The 15,469-nt window shown below is 35.6% G+C and overlaps 1 protein-coding gene across 1 annotated transcript in view; it reads left to right on the plus strand.

The window, feature by feature from the left end:
* The window catches only part of FAM184A (family with sequence similarity 184 member A), a 67,366-nt gene that overhangs the window by 26,448 nt on the left and 25,449 nt on the right, over window positions 1-15,469 (plus strand). Inside the window, exons 3-9 of the mRNA XM_065680988.1 lie at window positions 1,090-1,225; window positions 3,456-3,637; window positions 4,253-4,450; window positions 7,671-7,793; window positions 11,236-11,397; window positions 13,201-13,326; window positions 13,520-13,666. Coding sequence (XP_065537060.1) covers window positions 1,090-1,225; window positions 3,456-3,637; window positions 4,253-4,450; window positions 7,671-7,793; window positions 11,236-11,397; window positions 13,201-13,326; window positions 13,520-13,666 — 1,074 coding nt within the window. The remainder of the gene's footprint in view (window positions 1-1,089; window positions 1,226-3,455; window positions 3,638-4,252; window positions 4,451-7,670; window positions 7,794-11,235; window positions 11,398-13,200; window positions 13,327-13,519; window positions 13,667-15,469) is intronic.

Here is a 15,469-nt window from a genome sequence, read left to right on the forward strand (position 1 = left end):
TGAGGTTTTTCCATTTACAGTCTAATTCCAACCCGTCTTTTGGGCTATCCTTCCTTTGTGTGTAAAGACTACGGGGTATAGTGAAAGAAGACTGCTGCCTTTGTCAGACGTTAAATTCAGAGTACCTTATTCCAGTTTCCCATGGTGCCTTCCAAAAGTTCATTCCAACTCTGTTCAGTTAACAAAGCAGAACTCTTGCTTGCCTTTCAATTGACTGCATCAAGGAGATAATTTTCTGGAGAGCTGCAGTGAAGAAGAAACCCACTGTGTGTTGATCATACCTACAATAACAGAGTTCCAAAGAAGAGGAAGAGTCTAGTACAGTATTCACAGCAGTTTTTGAAAGTCACATCCTACTCTGATCATTATGGATGAAATGCTTAATCTCACCACTTCTGGTGTCCATGTTTTATTACACATTCTGTCCGGTGTCTTCCCCAGTTCTGTTAATTGAAATGACTCTACTATTCCAGTGACTTGAATGAAGAGAAAACTAGCTTTCCTTTTAAAGTGGAACAAGATTTCCTTTTCCTTCCTGCATGGCTGAGAACACATCAGCAGCAGCACACTACCCGAGATAAAATATTGTGAATCAGTATGTTGGATTTAAAACATACAGAAAGTTTGATTTAGCTAGTTGCCTAGCTCTCATTTTATGTATATCCATGTGCAGCTTAACTTGTGTTAGTCGTAAACATAGTTGCAATGAAGGACACTGTAAACTGCCGTGAACGTATAGCATATTCTTCCATGTGAGGAAGTCTCAGATATCAGAAACTAGGTTTCTCACATTGAGCCCCAAACTCTGTGGACCATTTTATTGTTTTTATTGTTCATGTAACTTTTTGAACATTGTTATATTTTTCTTGTGCATGCTTATCATGCTGTATATCCAGTATCTTGTAATGCTTCAACAATATTTTTGGAAAAACATGTAATACCAAATGAATGTTACAAGATTTCATCTTTTGTATGAATAAAACTTGTTTGCTTAAAGGTCTTTTCTGTACATTTTGACCTAATGCTCATTTAAATTTAGACGTGATTGTATATATAATGATAACAGGCATTATACTATGCTTCCTCTAGGTTCTTCAAAAACAGCTAGATGATGTGAAGGAGGAGGAGATGTCATTGTTAAGCAAACACAAAGAAGTGGAAAGTGAGCTAGCAGCTGCTAGAGAGCGCTTACAGCAGCAGGCCGCTGATCTTGTTCTCAAAGCCAGTATGTATGTTAGTAACTTAATCTGGAAATGAAAATCATGTTTCTGTACTAGCCTTTCCTTTTTCTGTTAGTCTTGTGCAGGTCTAGAGTGCCTAAAGACTGTTCAGTTGTGGCCATAGAAATTTCTGACAAATTTTGGGGTTAGCTGTTTTGATGTTGCATGCATTGTACTTAAGACTTTTTTTCTTCTGTATGTGTGCACGTATGTGTGTACTTTTGTCCAAATACTCTACTTTGTATGGCATGCACATACCTTCCAGGCCTTGGAATTTCTTAAGTAAACTTGTACAGAATGCTTCTGCTGTGTATCTGTTCTCCACATAGTCACTGAGATATCCTTCCTGTTCCTCCCTCCTTTTTCAGTTGCCTTGTCTTTTTGCTTAGACTGTGGTACTTTGCTTTACACTTACTGTCAGAGCACTTGCAGCTTACTGGATAATAAGTCCTTTAGGGTTTTCCTTATAGCTGTTTTCTTTCCTTCTCTGTGCTTGCTGGCCTATGGAAAGGCATAGAAAACAGTTTAAAACTTGGCTGTACACATGCAGGTTTTCCCTCACTGGTATTGTGTCTCTTGTAAACTGCTTAGTGGTAGCGCATGAGCCCAGATACTTCAACTAGTATACTATAGGTAGGATTGCAGGCTAAAAATAAGCCCCTGGCTTTTCTTTGACCTTGTTCAACTACGCCAATTGTAGAAATACCTGATTGTTTCCATTACAAATTAGCACTAGCCCAGGGCTCTTCCCAAAAGCCTGTTTGAATAAGATCACCTTGTTATGAAGGCTGGGATGTTGCCAGACTGTGTCAGTCAGCCTTAGGAACAGACAGTACTTCACAGCGTTAACTTGCTAATACTGTAATAGTTTACTATTTATATTATATATGTAATACTATATTTAGTATTACTGCATTAGCTTACTACTGGCTGGCTACACGTGGGCAGTTCACAAATTGGCTATGTGGATGTGGCCTGTATCAAGGCATTATTTGGGTCCTTCAAATAATGAAGCAGTTCTTACAGATAATTTTCCATATGCCAACAAGCATGGAGAAGTGAAGAAAACAGCTGTAAAGAAAATCCTAAAAGACTTATTAATAAAAAAAATATTCTGAGTAAACAATATAGTTTATCTGTCTGCTTTCTTAATGTGAAATTGTTAAGGATCTTTGTGTAATCCTTGGAAGTCTGTTTAGTTACCATTTCATTCTATCATATGGTAATTTTTTTAAGGCATGTTTCAAACATGCAGTTTGTGAAATGAATAGGTCTGGGTCATGCAATTCATGAAAGGGATAGCAAGGTTTTTCTATCGAAAGAATCCATTCCAATGGAATGTCAGCATAGGTATGAATTCATGATGCTTCTACAAAGATGTTAAAATAATGGGAGACTATCCTCTCTCTTGTCTTTTAGTTGAACACATCTAGGAGCATCTTCTTTTCCAAAATAGTCTTCTATCCCCTCCTAAGGCTCTCCCAGAATAGCAAGAGTTTCATTGCTATAGTCAGTTACCTAGTAGTAGTATTTTCCATAGTACAGATATAAATTAAGAAGAACAAGGACAAAAACTGCTGAAGTTATAAACCTGTTTCCACTTGTGATGCTAAGGACAGGTGTTTATGCTGTCTAGCTTTGTAGATTTTATATTTTTTTTTTAATATACATAAAGAAATGAAAAGCAAGCGTCTAACCTGCAGGGCATTAGATCATACTTTAGAGCGAATGAGTTCTGTTACGTCTCTTGGTCATATCCCTTTAGCAAAATTTAGTGTAATTCTGTAAGTTTTACATAGCTTTAGCTGCTGTACCTGGCAAAATTATGAATTTGCTAAAACAATAACATCTTTACTATTATATGTCAATGTTTTGCTTTCCATTGTGTAGCTTATACTGGGGAAAAAAAGATGCTGTTTTAGGTGGGGTAAGTTCTTCAGTGTAGACTGTCCATATTCAAATTGTTACCTATGTCTGCTTTCTCTTGGAGTCAGTATTCAACTTTTAACCAGGAAAAACAAACTAAAGGAGCCCCAGCACCAGGCACTCTACTGTTGCTGGGCATTTTACAATAAAATTAAAAAAGGGAGGAGTGGAGGGGAAGGTGGTCATTGCAGTGAAGATGATGGAGTCCCATATGAAAGCTTCCACTAGAGCTGTACTTCTAGAAGTCAATGAAGTATGAATTACATGAAACCAATGCTGTGAGCTTTTAAAGAGCTGTCTTGTTTCTAGGTCACATTGGAATGCTTCAAGCTACTCAAATGACTCAAGAAGTTACAATCAGAGACTTGGAATCAGAAAAGTCTAGATTAAAGGAAAAACTATCCCAGTTGGAAGAGGAAAGAAACTTACTACAAAGCAAAACACAGAGTCTGGATGAACGACAAAGGCAGCAAATTCTGGCCTTGGAGAAGGTTAAATAGCTTATTTGCTTCAGAAAAAATAATTCTGTTTTAATTTTTGTTTTATATGACTGGACTAGGACCAGCAGTGTTATGTTCCAAGTATGTCTCATGTAACAACATAGAATGACTGTAGATACAGTCAGAATACACAGAATGTAGAGTCTGAAGTGAAAGTAGAAGGAAGTCAGATGTTTGTCATACTGCTTTGAACGTATTTAACAATTTCATTGAAGACCTTGTAGCTGGATGTCTAGTATCTGAAGTAAAGAGAAATGTGAAATGGTTAAAGAACAATTTTAAAAGCCATCCTCCGAAATGTGCTTAATGTGTTTGAAAATTTTGAAGTGAAATTTTCTACAGGCTTGATACTTATTGCTATTTCCCCAGATTAAATAGAGCAAAAAGTACATTTAAAAAAGGATATATTGCTTTGCAGAGATATATTGAATCTATCCTTTTGGTTGCTGAATGATTTAGTCAGTGCTTAGTGTTTGCTCAATTTGTTTTATAGGGAAGTTAATTTTTGTAGATTTCTTCCATCAGTAATGTTTTGTATTTTTTTTATTGCTACTGTTCTGAATTTTTACCATTTCATAGAAATTATTTTATTTTTGTTTTTTACAGAAAGTAAATGAAGCAAGAGAGTCACAACGTGAATATTATGAGAAGGAACTGGTAAAATTGCAAGCAAGATTGGAAGGAGAGGCTGCACAGTTAAAAGAGGCTCATTCCAAGACCTTAGAAGAATTGGCATGGAAACACCATACTGCGATTGAGGCTGCGCACACTAATGCTAATAAGGATAAGAAAAAACTGCAGATGGTAGGTTTGTGTTTCCTTAGTAATAAAACATACTGCAAAAAGCAGATGTTACAGTTTGAACCTTGGACTGCATGGTTTTGTTGCATGGCCAGTTTTATTTGGAGTTACCTGCAGATCTGCTGGGCCTCACTGAAGAAAATTCTCAGCCTTTATTAAAATAACATGTATCTATCTTGTGGAAAACAAAGAAGAGCATTTGTACTGTCATTTGTCTGCACAAGGAAGGGAAATTCTCAGATTACAGAACTTTCTTTTTCAGTAGAGTAGGTTGTGTTTTCCCAGGTTTTGTGACCCATATTCAGAAGCCTTGGTATATCACTTCTGAAGGGGGTGTTATGTTACTCTGTTATTTAATTTTTTAATAAACAGAAATACAAAAAGTTATTATATTTGTACTTGGCTACATGTATACTCAGACAACAACAGCTGTTCCTAACTTACCTCATTACATAAGTTATGCTTACTGTGTATCGACTATTTATTTACCTTTAACTGGAATGATGCAACTAAAAGGCTTTCTTTGTTTCACAAAATTGGCCTCTTTTTGTTGGGATGAATGAGAGGACCAATTTTGAATTATTATTTCCCAATCTGATTGCATGTACCTGACTGCATGTACCTGAGAAACAATTTTTGCCTTGTACAGTAAATGCAGGCTAAAATTTAATTGTTTAATTTAAGGGTTTGTTATGCTCCTCTGATGTGTTCACGGGAAATTATACTGAGAAACACAGCTGTAGTTAGAGGTGTGCATCTTAGACTGATTTTTTTTTTTTAATTACTTTACTAGTGTGTTGCTTCTTAGTTTTATTTTGAGTAAATCCCAAGGAGTTTTTTCATGTCTCCCAGTAATGGAAGTAGTTCTCTGAGACATACATGCATCTGATCTTTCAGGTCTACTTTCTTTGCAACCTTAACCATACCAGACATTAAAAAAAATGTCTCTTAAGGGTTTCTGGGAATATTTTTCTTTACTCTTTTGTTATCAAGTTAATATAGAGAATAAACCAAAGGATACCATAAAATGTTTGTTCTTAATTAAATCAGTTAAAATAGGGAACATGTCTATAAATGTGAGGCATGTGAAACTTGATTTTAGTGAGGGAAAAATCAGCTATGAAAAGATGTCAGGGACAAGATAGCAGTAAATCTTCATCAGTGTGCTGTCTCTTCTTGTCAAACCTATCTCGCTAAGCACATTTTGTGTTGAGTAATTCAAGGACGAAACAGTCTCAAATGTAGAGAAGAGTTGAGTTTAATATGAGGAAGAAGCATGGTACAAGGAGCCTTGGGATAGAGAACATGAGGATTTATTGGGACTGGAAGACTGGGAAAGGCATCTGGGGTTTGGAAAGGTTTTAAAAAATAGAAGAGAATTCTAAAGAATGAGAAAAAGACTCAATAAATGGCTTAAATATATCCCTTTGCTTCAATTCTTCCATCTATAAAATGAGCTGTAAAAATGGCATCAGTTCATAGGATTATGAAAATAGAGCTGCTAATAGTTTTGCAGTACTGCACAGCTGTACTGACAAGTATCATAAAAGAACTAATTACTCAGTTATCAGAATAAGGTCTGAATAGCACTAGTGAAATTCTGCAGACAGCAGATTTCACAGTGCGAACAAGAAAAATTGAGCAAGTTGGATTAAGCAAGCATCATTTGTCTCAGGTGGTGATCTGGGCTTGGGAAAAAAGCATGTACTTGTTGAGTTACATTGTACAGCAGTGTATAACTGAAAGTTAGTACAGTAACCCTCTGTTTTGTCACTCTGATCAACTTCTACCATGAGCAGAGATTATGCAAGCGGTTTATACACAAATTATTTATCAGCTATTGCACACCTTAATGGAGTGCTAGAACAAGCTAGTAAGCTTAATATGCTTACCACCCCCAGCAAAACACTTGAGGAGTCTCTTGGTTTGGTCGAGGAAGTGTTGGCCTCCGTTGCTTCTTGGATTGTATGTTGACACCAAGTTGCTGTCTTGCAGCTCCCCAGTTTTCCTGAGCGTTTTACACCTTTTCGTGGCAGTCTTTTTCCTCTTGACTTCTTGAGCCCTTAACTCTCCCGCTATCTGCAACCTCCGTAATGCCTGTAGTTGTACTTTTTGTTCCATGTGTGGCTCTGGTCTCTATTTTCATATCTGCTTCTGAGAGGTTATTGATATCTCACGTATTTGAGCTCAGGGCTACACAGAGGCACTGAATCGATGCTAAGCCTTACGAAGGAGTTAATAAAGAAACCTCTGTAGCTGCACGGAAAATCCTGTTGTATTACCTGGCTCTGGAGCACCTTACTTAGCAGCCTTAATCTTCTTGAAGAAGACTTTGTCGTATAAGTTGTGTAGTATATTCCACTGAAATATGTAATAACGCCTTTAATTTTAAAGTTTCATGTGAAGTATTTTGTGACAGAAATTGCTATCCTGAAAATATTTTCTGAATATTAGTAAAGTTGAAGCATGAATTTATAGTTTTCCTTAAAAAAAAATTCTAAGAAATGCATGTACAACATATGCTTGTGTAAAAGTAATGTAATTCATCCAAAAGAGTTAATTTCAGAATTACGTTGTTATTCCACAGAGATTGAACTAAAACAGAGGTGGTATTTGATTCTTTGTATGTAGTTGAACTTGAAGACTAATGGTTCATTTCTTTTGGTTCTGCATACATTTTATAGATATGGTGTGGGGATTTCTTTCCTTTATTGTAACAGCTTGAAAAACTTCCCAAAGCTCAGTCTGGATTTTTAGGATTTACTGTTTTCTGTGGGGATTATGTGTAGGAGATGGATGAGTAAAGGCTGAAGGATAAGCATATTATCAATTTAATTGTATGAAAAGTGGAAACTTCTGCATTCTTTCAACTCAGATTGAAAAACTGTAAAAGCAGATATAGTTTTAATGATTTTGATAAGTAAGTACAAAGTGAGACTAGTAATTGAGAAGAAAGTCCTGTTTGTCTTTACTTTGTGATTAATCAAGGCTGTTAGATTAGAAATTAGTCAAGGAATAGAGTAGGAAATAAACTGAAAAGAATACTACCTACCACCACTGTGGAAGGAAATTTCATGTTTTAACACTTTAAAGAAAGGACAATTCTTAGTTGAGATCAGGAATGTTTATGCCAGGAGGAATAATTTTTGTGTAGTACACCTGTACTTTGTGATCACTGTATCACAAGAAGTTAATGTTTCTTCCATACTTTTTGTTCCTGAAGGAGTTGGAGCAGCAGTTTGAAAAAGAGAAACTACATTTGGAAGACGGTAAGAATCAGCTCCGACAGCAGCTGGAAAACCTGAAGGAAGAGCTGACAACAAAATTGACTTCTGCCAATCAGGAGGCAAGGGTTAACTTAATTGTATCAGCTAACAGTCCTGTGCACTAGACCACATTTTGCCAATTATGATCTTGTGCTTAAAGTGGGGTATTCTTCATACATGATGTTACTTGACTGCTTCTGGGCAATGATTTTGTTGTCCTTTGCAAAATGAGCAAAGCAAAAGAGATTGAGGTACAAAACAGTTGATTTAAACAGCTTTTCTTGTGCTTATCTACTCATTAAGTACCCAGACCTCTACACAAAATATGTCAGGAAACAGAGGGAAAATTAACTATATTTGAACCCATATTTGGTTACAGTTAGCATATTGTAAATTCTAGTCAGCTTCCTGACTTGTAGATGATTTTAATATGTATTTCTAGGAAAAGATGACTTGAAATAATTATTTCTGGTAAGACCCAAATTATTTGCAATGTTTTGATACATGCAGTCAATGTTAAACATATCATATCTCAATGCGGTTTTAATTTCTTGATTTTGAAATCACCACCTTTTCATAATGTAGTATTTTAACGTAGAAATACATCCGTTCATCAAACCATCAATCTATTCTTGCCTGGAACTTTTGCTTTCTTTCAGGAAAATCGTTCATGAGCCTCTTTATTCAACAGGTCAGAGATACGATTTTTGTGTGAGCATTAGATGGACAGAAGCATTAAGTGCTTTTTTGCAGCGGTACTTTTAATTGCCATTTTCTATACTGTACAAGTTCTGGAGATGGTGGGTGTTTGTTGAATTCTGGTGGCTTGCAAATTGCACAAATGTTAAACTTGCTTTGGAATAAAACTTCTTGGTTTTAGTAAATGGGAAAGGTTGTCCTTCTGAAAGTATACATTGAATTATTACTATATTAAAGTATATGTTATGTTAATATATTATATATTGATATATTGTTAGTATATCAATGCATTACTATATTAATATACATATTAAGGTACTGAAATATATTAGAATATATATTCTTAAAGTATATATTAATATAGTTTCAGTATATTAATATATACCACAAGAGTAGTTGAATCTACAGTCTTTAGAGATCAGTGGCACTGCTGAACCGTCAGTCATGAGTACCTGTGAAACAGGAGACCGTCCTTCCTTCTGATGGTTGTGAGTGCATTTGCTGGTACTTGGAGATGGTGCAAAGTGAAGCTGGAACTGTTCTTGCTCTTTAACACTATGCTTGATGAAAATATATTTGTGATGTATGTTAACAAAATCATGCACAGGTTTATTTTTAATTTCAGAATTGCAGAGTTTAGTTATTTCTTTTTAGCTTTCTCTGTTATATGTTAACTTTGTTGCTAGAGAGATCTGAGGAGAGCACTATTGTCATTCAACACTGTAGGCTTTATTTAGTTTTACTAAATAAAATTTTAAATTTAAATTTAGTTATAACTTCTCTTGGGCTCATGAGTAATAAACTTATTCTTTCTTTGAAGGTAATCACATGTTTTAAGAATGAATTGTCATTATCTAACTGCTATCAAGTTCAGGTGTGGAAAATTCATCCGCACACTAAATTAAGAAAATGGGCATAGATAAAGAGTGTATAACTAAAAAAAAAATTAATAGGGAATTAGGGCCAGGTGCTATTTGGTATTTGAGCTTGTATACATTCTTATGTCAGGATAAATGTATTACAGTGTATTTTGTATATTGAGAGAATGAGAGAAAGCATTCGGGTGGTAAATTTAGGGTGTACTCTAAATCCACTCCTTGTAGTGGAGAGGAGATATGCTTTGTTTTATTACTATATTTACCTAAATCACATGAGAGAAGTGCTTCACTTGCAATCATGGCTTACCATTTGAATCCCTATTGACAACTGACAACAGTTTCTCAATGCCTTCTTTGACCTGGCAGAAACTTCCCTGTGAAATGTCTGGCACATCTTTAGCTTAGCTCTTACGTTTTTACTGCTGCTTCCTTTTCTGTTTGTTTTAAGTTACAGATGTCATTTAACAGTAGGCATATATTTATTACTTTCTGCAGATGTTAGCTTAGTTCTAACTTCTCTGCTGAGAAAGATGCTTTTGAACACATTCTATCCTCTTTTCTTTTTGACAGACTTTTTAACAAAAAGTTATCTTAGCATAAGGATGAGGAAGATTCAAGTCTCATTTGGCTTTTCCTAGTACAAAGCTATTTGAAAACAGTGTGATCTTAATTACTTGCCAGAGACTTTTTTTGAGAGTTCAGGTGAAGTCAAGATACTTTCTCACGTGTATTTCAGGATGAGACTGGCTGTTTACACTCTAGATTTGCATCCTTTCACTGCAGACCAGCCAAGTCCTTTTAGAAAGACTCCGTGTCACCTGACAGAGTAGTCTAAAGACTGGCCATCTCCATGCAAAGCATTTCCAATTATATTACTAAGGATCATTTTAAACAGCTTTCAGCGTTGCTTTGTCATCAGCAGAATAGACCTAAACCCTGTGAGAGGCATTCCTGCATGGTTTGTATCCTTCAGATTGACAGGACTGCTGTTTATGTTCCATGCAATAGTGTGCTGCAACAAAATACACAGATTCTCCTTCAGGTAGTTGTGTTTTGTAGGGAATTACTAGTTATCTGTATATAGAATAATAGAATAGAATAGTTAGGGTTGGAAAGGACCTTAAGATCATATAGTTCCAACTCCTCTGCCATGGGCAGGGACACCTCACACTAAACCATGTCACCCAAGGCTCTGTCCAACCTGGCCTTGAACACTGCCAGGGATGGAGCATTCACAGCTTCCCTGGGCAACCCATTCCAGTGCCTCACCACCCTTACAGTAAAGAACTTCCTCCTTATATCTAAACTTCCCTTGTTCTCAAGATGACATTAGGTTTCTCTCCAGTCTGTCTTCCAAAGAAATTTGGAATTCCTTACTGAGAGGTAAAGAGTCTTTTTTGTAAACACTTTATGGGTTGCATAGAGAGGGAGAAAGTTCTGGGAGAGCATGTGTGTGCACTTGTTATAAGCACTGTCTGCATTTATTAATTATGCTAATAAACAGAAAGAGTAGTTATAACTGTTACCTGTTCATATCTGCAAACCAAAGTTTAGTCTTTCCTTGCAATGCATAAATTCAGTGTGAACAAATTTACCTCAACGTACAAAGGCAATGGTATAGAGCGCTACTAATGCCTGAAAAACTTCAGTTCTCCTTAGCTGTTGTCCTTTGGTCCCCCCTGCCTCCAGTTATTCTGTTTTTACCAGCCTATGTATTTAGAAAGTTTTTCACCTATAGCTGGTGAACAATGCTCAATCTCTAATATTTTTACTTGAAGGAAAAAAATGCAGTATCATTATTTTACAAATGGGGAGCTGAAGCACAAACAGGTAGAAAAAAGTGTATTGTTGTACAATACACCGGAGAAAATGAAGCCAGGATGACTTGGCTGCCATTATTAATAAGCATGGAAATCACAGTTATTTTCTTTTTTTAATGTCATAGGTATCTCGTCTGCAAGACCTAGTACGAAAAAGTGAGCAAGGCCTTGGTACTGCAGAAGGGCATATCTCCAGTCTTCAGGAAGCTCAGGAGATACTCCAGAAAGAACTAGAATTGACTAGAGCAAGACTGCGAGAGACCACAGATTCATTGTATAGTGTTGAGGTAACCATAATGTTGGAGAATAAATTGTGCAAAGTACAGTCACGGTGATATTGGTCTTGTTTTTAAAATAGCAAGAAGTATTATAGTGTACACATTATTGAAGGAACTTCATATGGCTTTGTTAAAAAAGAGATTTCTCTTTATTTTAAGCAAAGAGAAAAAAATGGAAAATTAAGGTGGGCTGTTTGGGGTTTGGTTTTTGTGTTGGTTGGTTTGGGGTGGGTGGTTTTGGGTTTTGTTTGTTTTCAGAACATTTCTAGTATTTAATGGGTATTGCTGCAAGCACATCTTTCTGTGGTTAATATAAATTGTGCTAATGTGTGTCCAAAGAAAATAAATCCAGAGGTGGATTTTTCAGAGGCTTAACAGAATTTCCTGAGAATGTAAAAAAGATCTCTGTTAGACCAGTGCTATTCCAGACAGTTTCGTGGTTTTGTGCAAAGCAAGATCCAGAGCTCACTAGCTCTAGATTAATTTTTATGCTCCATGTTTTCCTCAAGTAATTAGCGTAGTCTTCATTTCAGGCTCAAATCTAGAATTTCAGAAGATGCTTAAGAATACTCTAAAGACATATATTATGATATCTTGAAAGATACTATCATCCAGAAAATGTGACCACTTTATACAACTGAAGCTATTAATTTATTTAAGCACAAATATTTTGCTGTTTCAGTTGGCCTAGATGGAACTGGAACTGTCAGTTAATCTGTCAGTATCTCATTCGATTTAAGTATAACCTCTCCTTTTTCTTTCCTCAGTAAACAACGTACATTTACAAGATCACAGCAATGTTTGAAGTAGAGCAGCAAATATTAAAAGAAGTAGTAATAGTAAATTGCTGGATCTGTTTTCATACTGGTGTTATATTCTTACCAAAACCAACCTGAAACAGAATATTTTGGGGTTTGTTTGTTTGGGGTTTTTTTGGTTGTGGGTTTTTTATTATTGTTTATTTCTTTGGCTATGGTCAGTAGATGAGCACCCTATTGCAGTTTGCATTTCGTCTGCATTAATAATTTCTCTAAGTGTGTGTATAAGCTAATGAGTTCTTCTCTCTTCATTTATTATAGCATTTAAATATTCATATATAGCAGGTTACAGGTAATAACATTTAACAGATTTTAAAATACATACATGAAAAAATCCTACAAAAAAATTCAATTTGAAAAGCCTTAATTAAATTTAGATGGCCGTGTTTGCTTCTCATGGATGAAGCAATCACTGCTGAGAAACATTCATGTAAGTATGGTTTCTAGGTTGTACCTAATACTGTTCTAGTAAAATTTAGACAGAAATTGATAGGAATTTTGTAATTTTTTTTCTGTGTTCAGACTATGAAACCATGTTTCTAGCAGGTTTGCCCAGGTAGCCCAAGGTTTGAAATTCAAATACTGAATATTTGCTGCTTTAAAAAAAAAAATTCAAATCATGCTTGCCAAAGAAGCTGAGCAATTCTGAAGTTAGTCCTGGAGTGAACAGGACTTAATGACCTTTTGAGGTTCCTTCCAACACACATTATTCTGTGATTCAGTGTAACAGTATTTGAAAAGATTAATTCCAGAATGACTTATTGGAAAATTGCTTGTTATAGCTTTTTATAGGAATGCAGAATTCTGTTCTACAAGTAAGAAATATCAGCAGATGTATAGGCGTTGATTGTGTGTAATTAGGAACCACACACTGAAAAAGTTCAAGTTTTACAAGCCAATTGTAACTGACACTTTTATTATAAATACACTTATTTAAGGTTTGAAATACCTTTTTGCTGCTGATCAGTCTCTATTGTGAAGTTTGTGTTTTCAGGGAGAACTAGATCAGGAGAGACAACAACACGAGGCAATGATTGCTACCATGAGAGAAGAGGAAAAGTTCAAAGTTGACAGAATGGCTCGTGACTTGGAAGTAAAGTGGACAGAAAATCTTCGGCAAGTATTGATTTTTTTGTTTTATTCTTTAATAAGAAATGAAGTATGTATTACATGCAAATGTAATAGCAAATGAAATGTAAAGGAAGAGCTGTTATTACCTAAACTTTTCCAATTATTACAGAGTTCTTAATTCTCCCTCATTTCTTGCACAAGTTCCACTGCATTTTAGTTATTTCACCTTTGCTTTTAGACAGGAATGTAATAAGCTTCGTGAAGAGCTGAGGCTGCAGCATGAAGAGGATAAGAAGGCAGCCATGACTCAGCTGCTGCAGCTAAAAGAACGTGAAAAAAAAGCAGCAAGGGATGGATGGCAAAAAAAAGTTGAAGATCTTCTAGACCAGGTAACTATGGTCTCTTTGAGAATTAGAAGTTACAGTTTAGTTGCTGGTGGTTTATTACCAGTTGACAACATGAAATTGGCTGTGACATCTGTCTTTGAAATTTAATTTGTATTTGTTAGCATAATGCTTTTTAAACCTAATAATTATCAAACTTTGAAAGAAATACATAGCAAGTTGCCTTAAAATTATATAGATGTGAATAGAACCTTTTGCAGTTTTGTTTGGGGGAGTGGGAGGGTGTTGGCAGTCTCACCTCTTCATTTACAAGATTTGTTTATTTGGTTATTTATTTTATCCTTTGTCTGCTTACCTATTCTATTGTAAATATTTACCGATTCTAATTGTTTGCACTTAGAGGTATCCCTTATCTTTGCAATAAAAACACTGCACAAGTCACTGAAAGTCAAAATGTCCATCAGTTTCTACATGTTTGTTACAGCTATGTCTGCTCTTGAGTGATTTTGAACATTATTTTGGGATAATTTTTTGTAAATACTGACTTTGTTAATTCCAACTCATATTTATAAACACAGTTATGCTAGATAATTCACAGAAAATACTTGCTTTGTACTTTTTCCAAACCATAAATGCTATAGAACTGGTTTCATTGACTACAATTTGAAAGAATAGTTGATAATGAGCATATACATCTTAAAGTAAGAGAAACAGATTTTGAAACTCTTTAAATGACTGCAGTTTCAGGGTGTTATTGTGGGGTGGCTTTTAATTTGCTGTCTAATTTGAGAAGTCTAATAACAGAACATGCGCTTGATTATACTGTTTCTTACAGCAGCATAACAATTTATTTTGTTGACAAGGGAATTTAAGCTTGTAAAATCTTGTGGCTTAGGCTCATAAAAGCTGAAGGCTTTCAAAGTTCTTGGTCTGTTACTTTTTACAACATGAATGCAGTAAGACTTTGACTCGTTTGATTTTATGTTTCTGTTACTGCCTTTACTCAAGCTTCATTTACTCTATTTAAGTAACTCTATAAATATAATTTTCTTCATGAAATTACAATTTGAAAGGGATGCGATAAGCTTTCTGTGGTTTTAAACTTTTAAAATACTTATGGTAGCCTCTGAGAGCTGCACAGACCTGATTTATAGAGTCAATGACTGACTTATTTTGGAAAAGAGCTCGGGAGTCATCTAGTACAATCTCCTGTTCAAATCAGTCAACACTGATTTTAAACAAGGTTGCTTAGGGCTTTGTCCAGTCAGGTCTTGAATAACCTCCAAGAATAAAGATTCTACAGCCTCTCTGAATAATTTCTTTGAGTGCTTATTATCTTCATAGTGAGTTTTTTATTTATATTTAGACAGAACCTCTTCTGTTTTCATTTATGGTCATTGTCTCTCATTATCCTTTTGTGCATCACTGTGATGAGGCTGGGTCACTTCCTCTGTAACCACCGCATAGGTACTGGAAAACTATTAAGTGCCAGAAAACCTTCTCCTCTTTAGATTAAACAAACCTGATTCCATCAGAAGGATATATGTTCCATCCTCAGCAATCTTGGTAGTAGCTCTCCACTGAACAAGTTCAAGCTTATCAATGTTTGTCTTGTACTGGGGCAACCAAATCTCAATGAACTGGAAGAGGAGACAGAATGTGCTCCCCCTAACGTGATGTGCAACAAGTGCCAAGTCAAAGGAACTGATCCCTTCCCTCAAACTACTGGTTGTTGCTACAGCCTAGTATACTGCCAGACCACACTGCAGATTCATACTTAGCCTACCATTAACTAGGTTATGCAAAGCAGATCTTTAAGTCAGTACGAACTAGTGCAGGGTTTTAGTA

This window comes from Lathamus discolor, chromosome 5 (genome assembly GCF_037157495.1).
Source record: "Lathamus discolor isolate bLatDis1 chromosome 5, bLatDis1.hap1, whole genome shotgun sequence".
Taxonomy (NCBI): domain Eukaryota; kingdom Metazoa; phylum Chordata; class Aves; order Psittaciformes; family Psittacidae; genus Lathamus; species Lathamus discolor.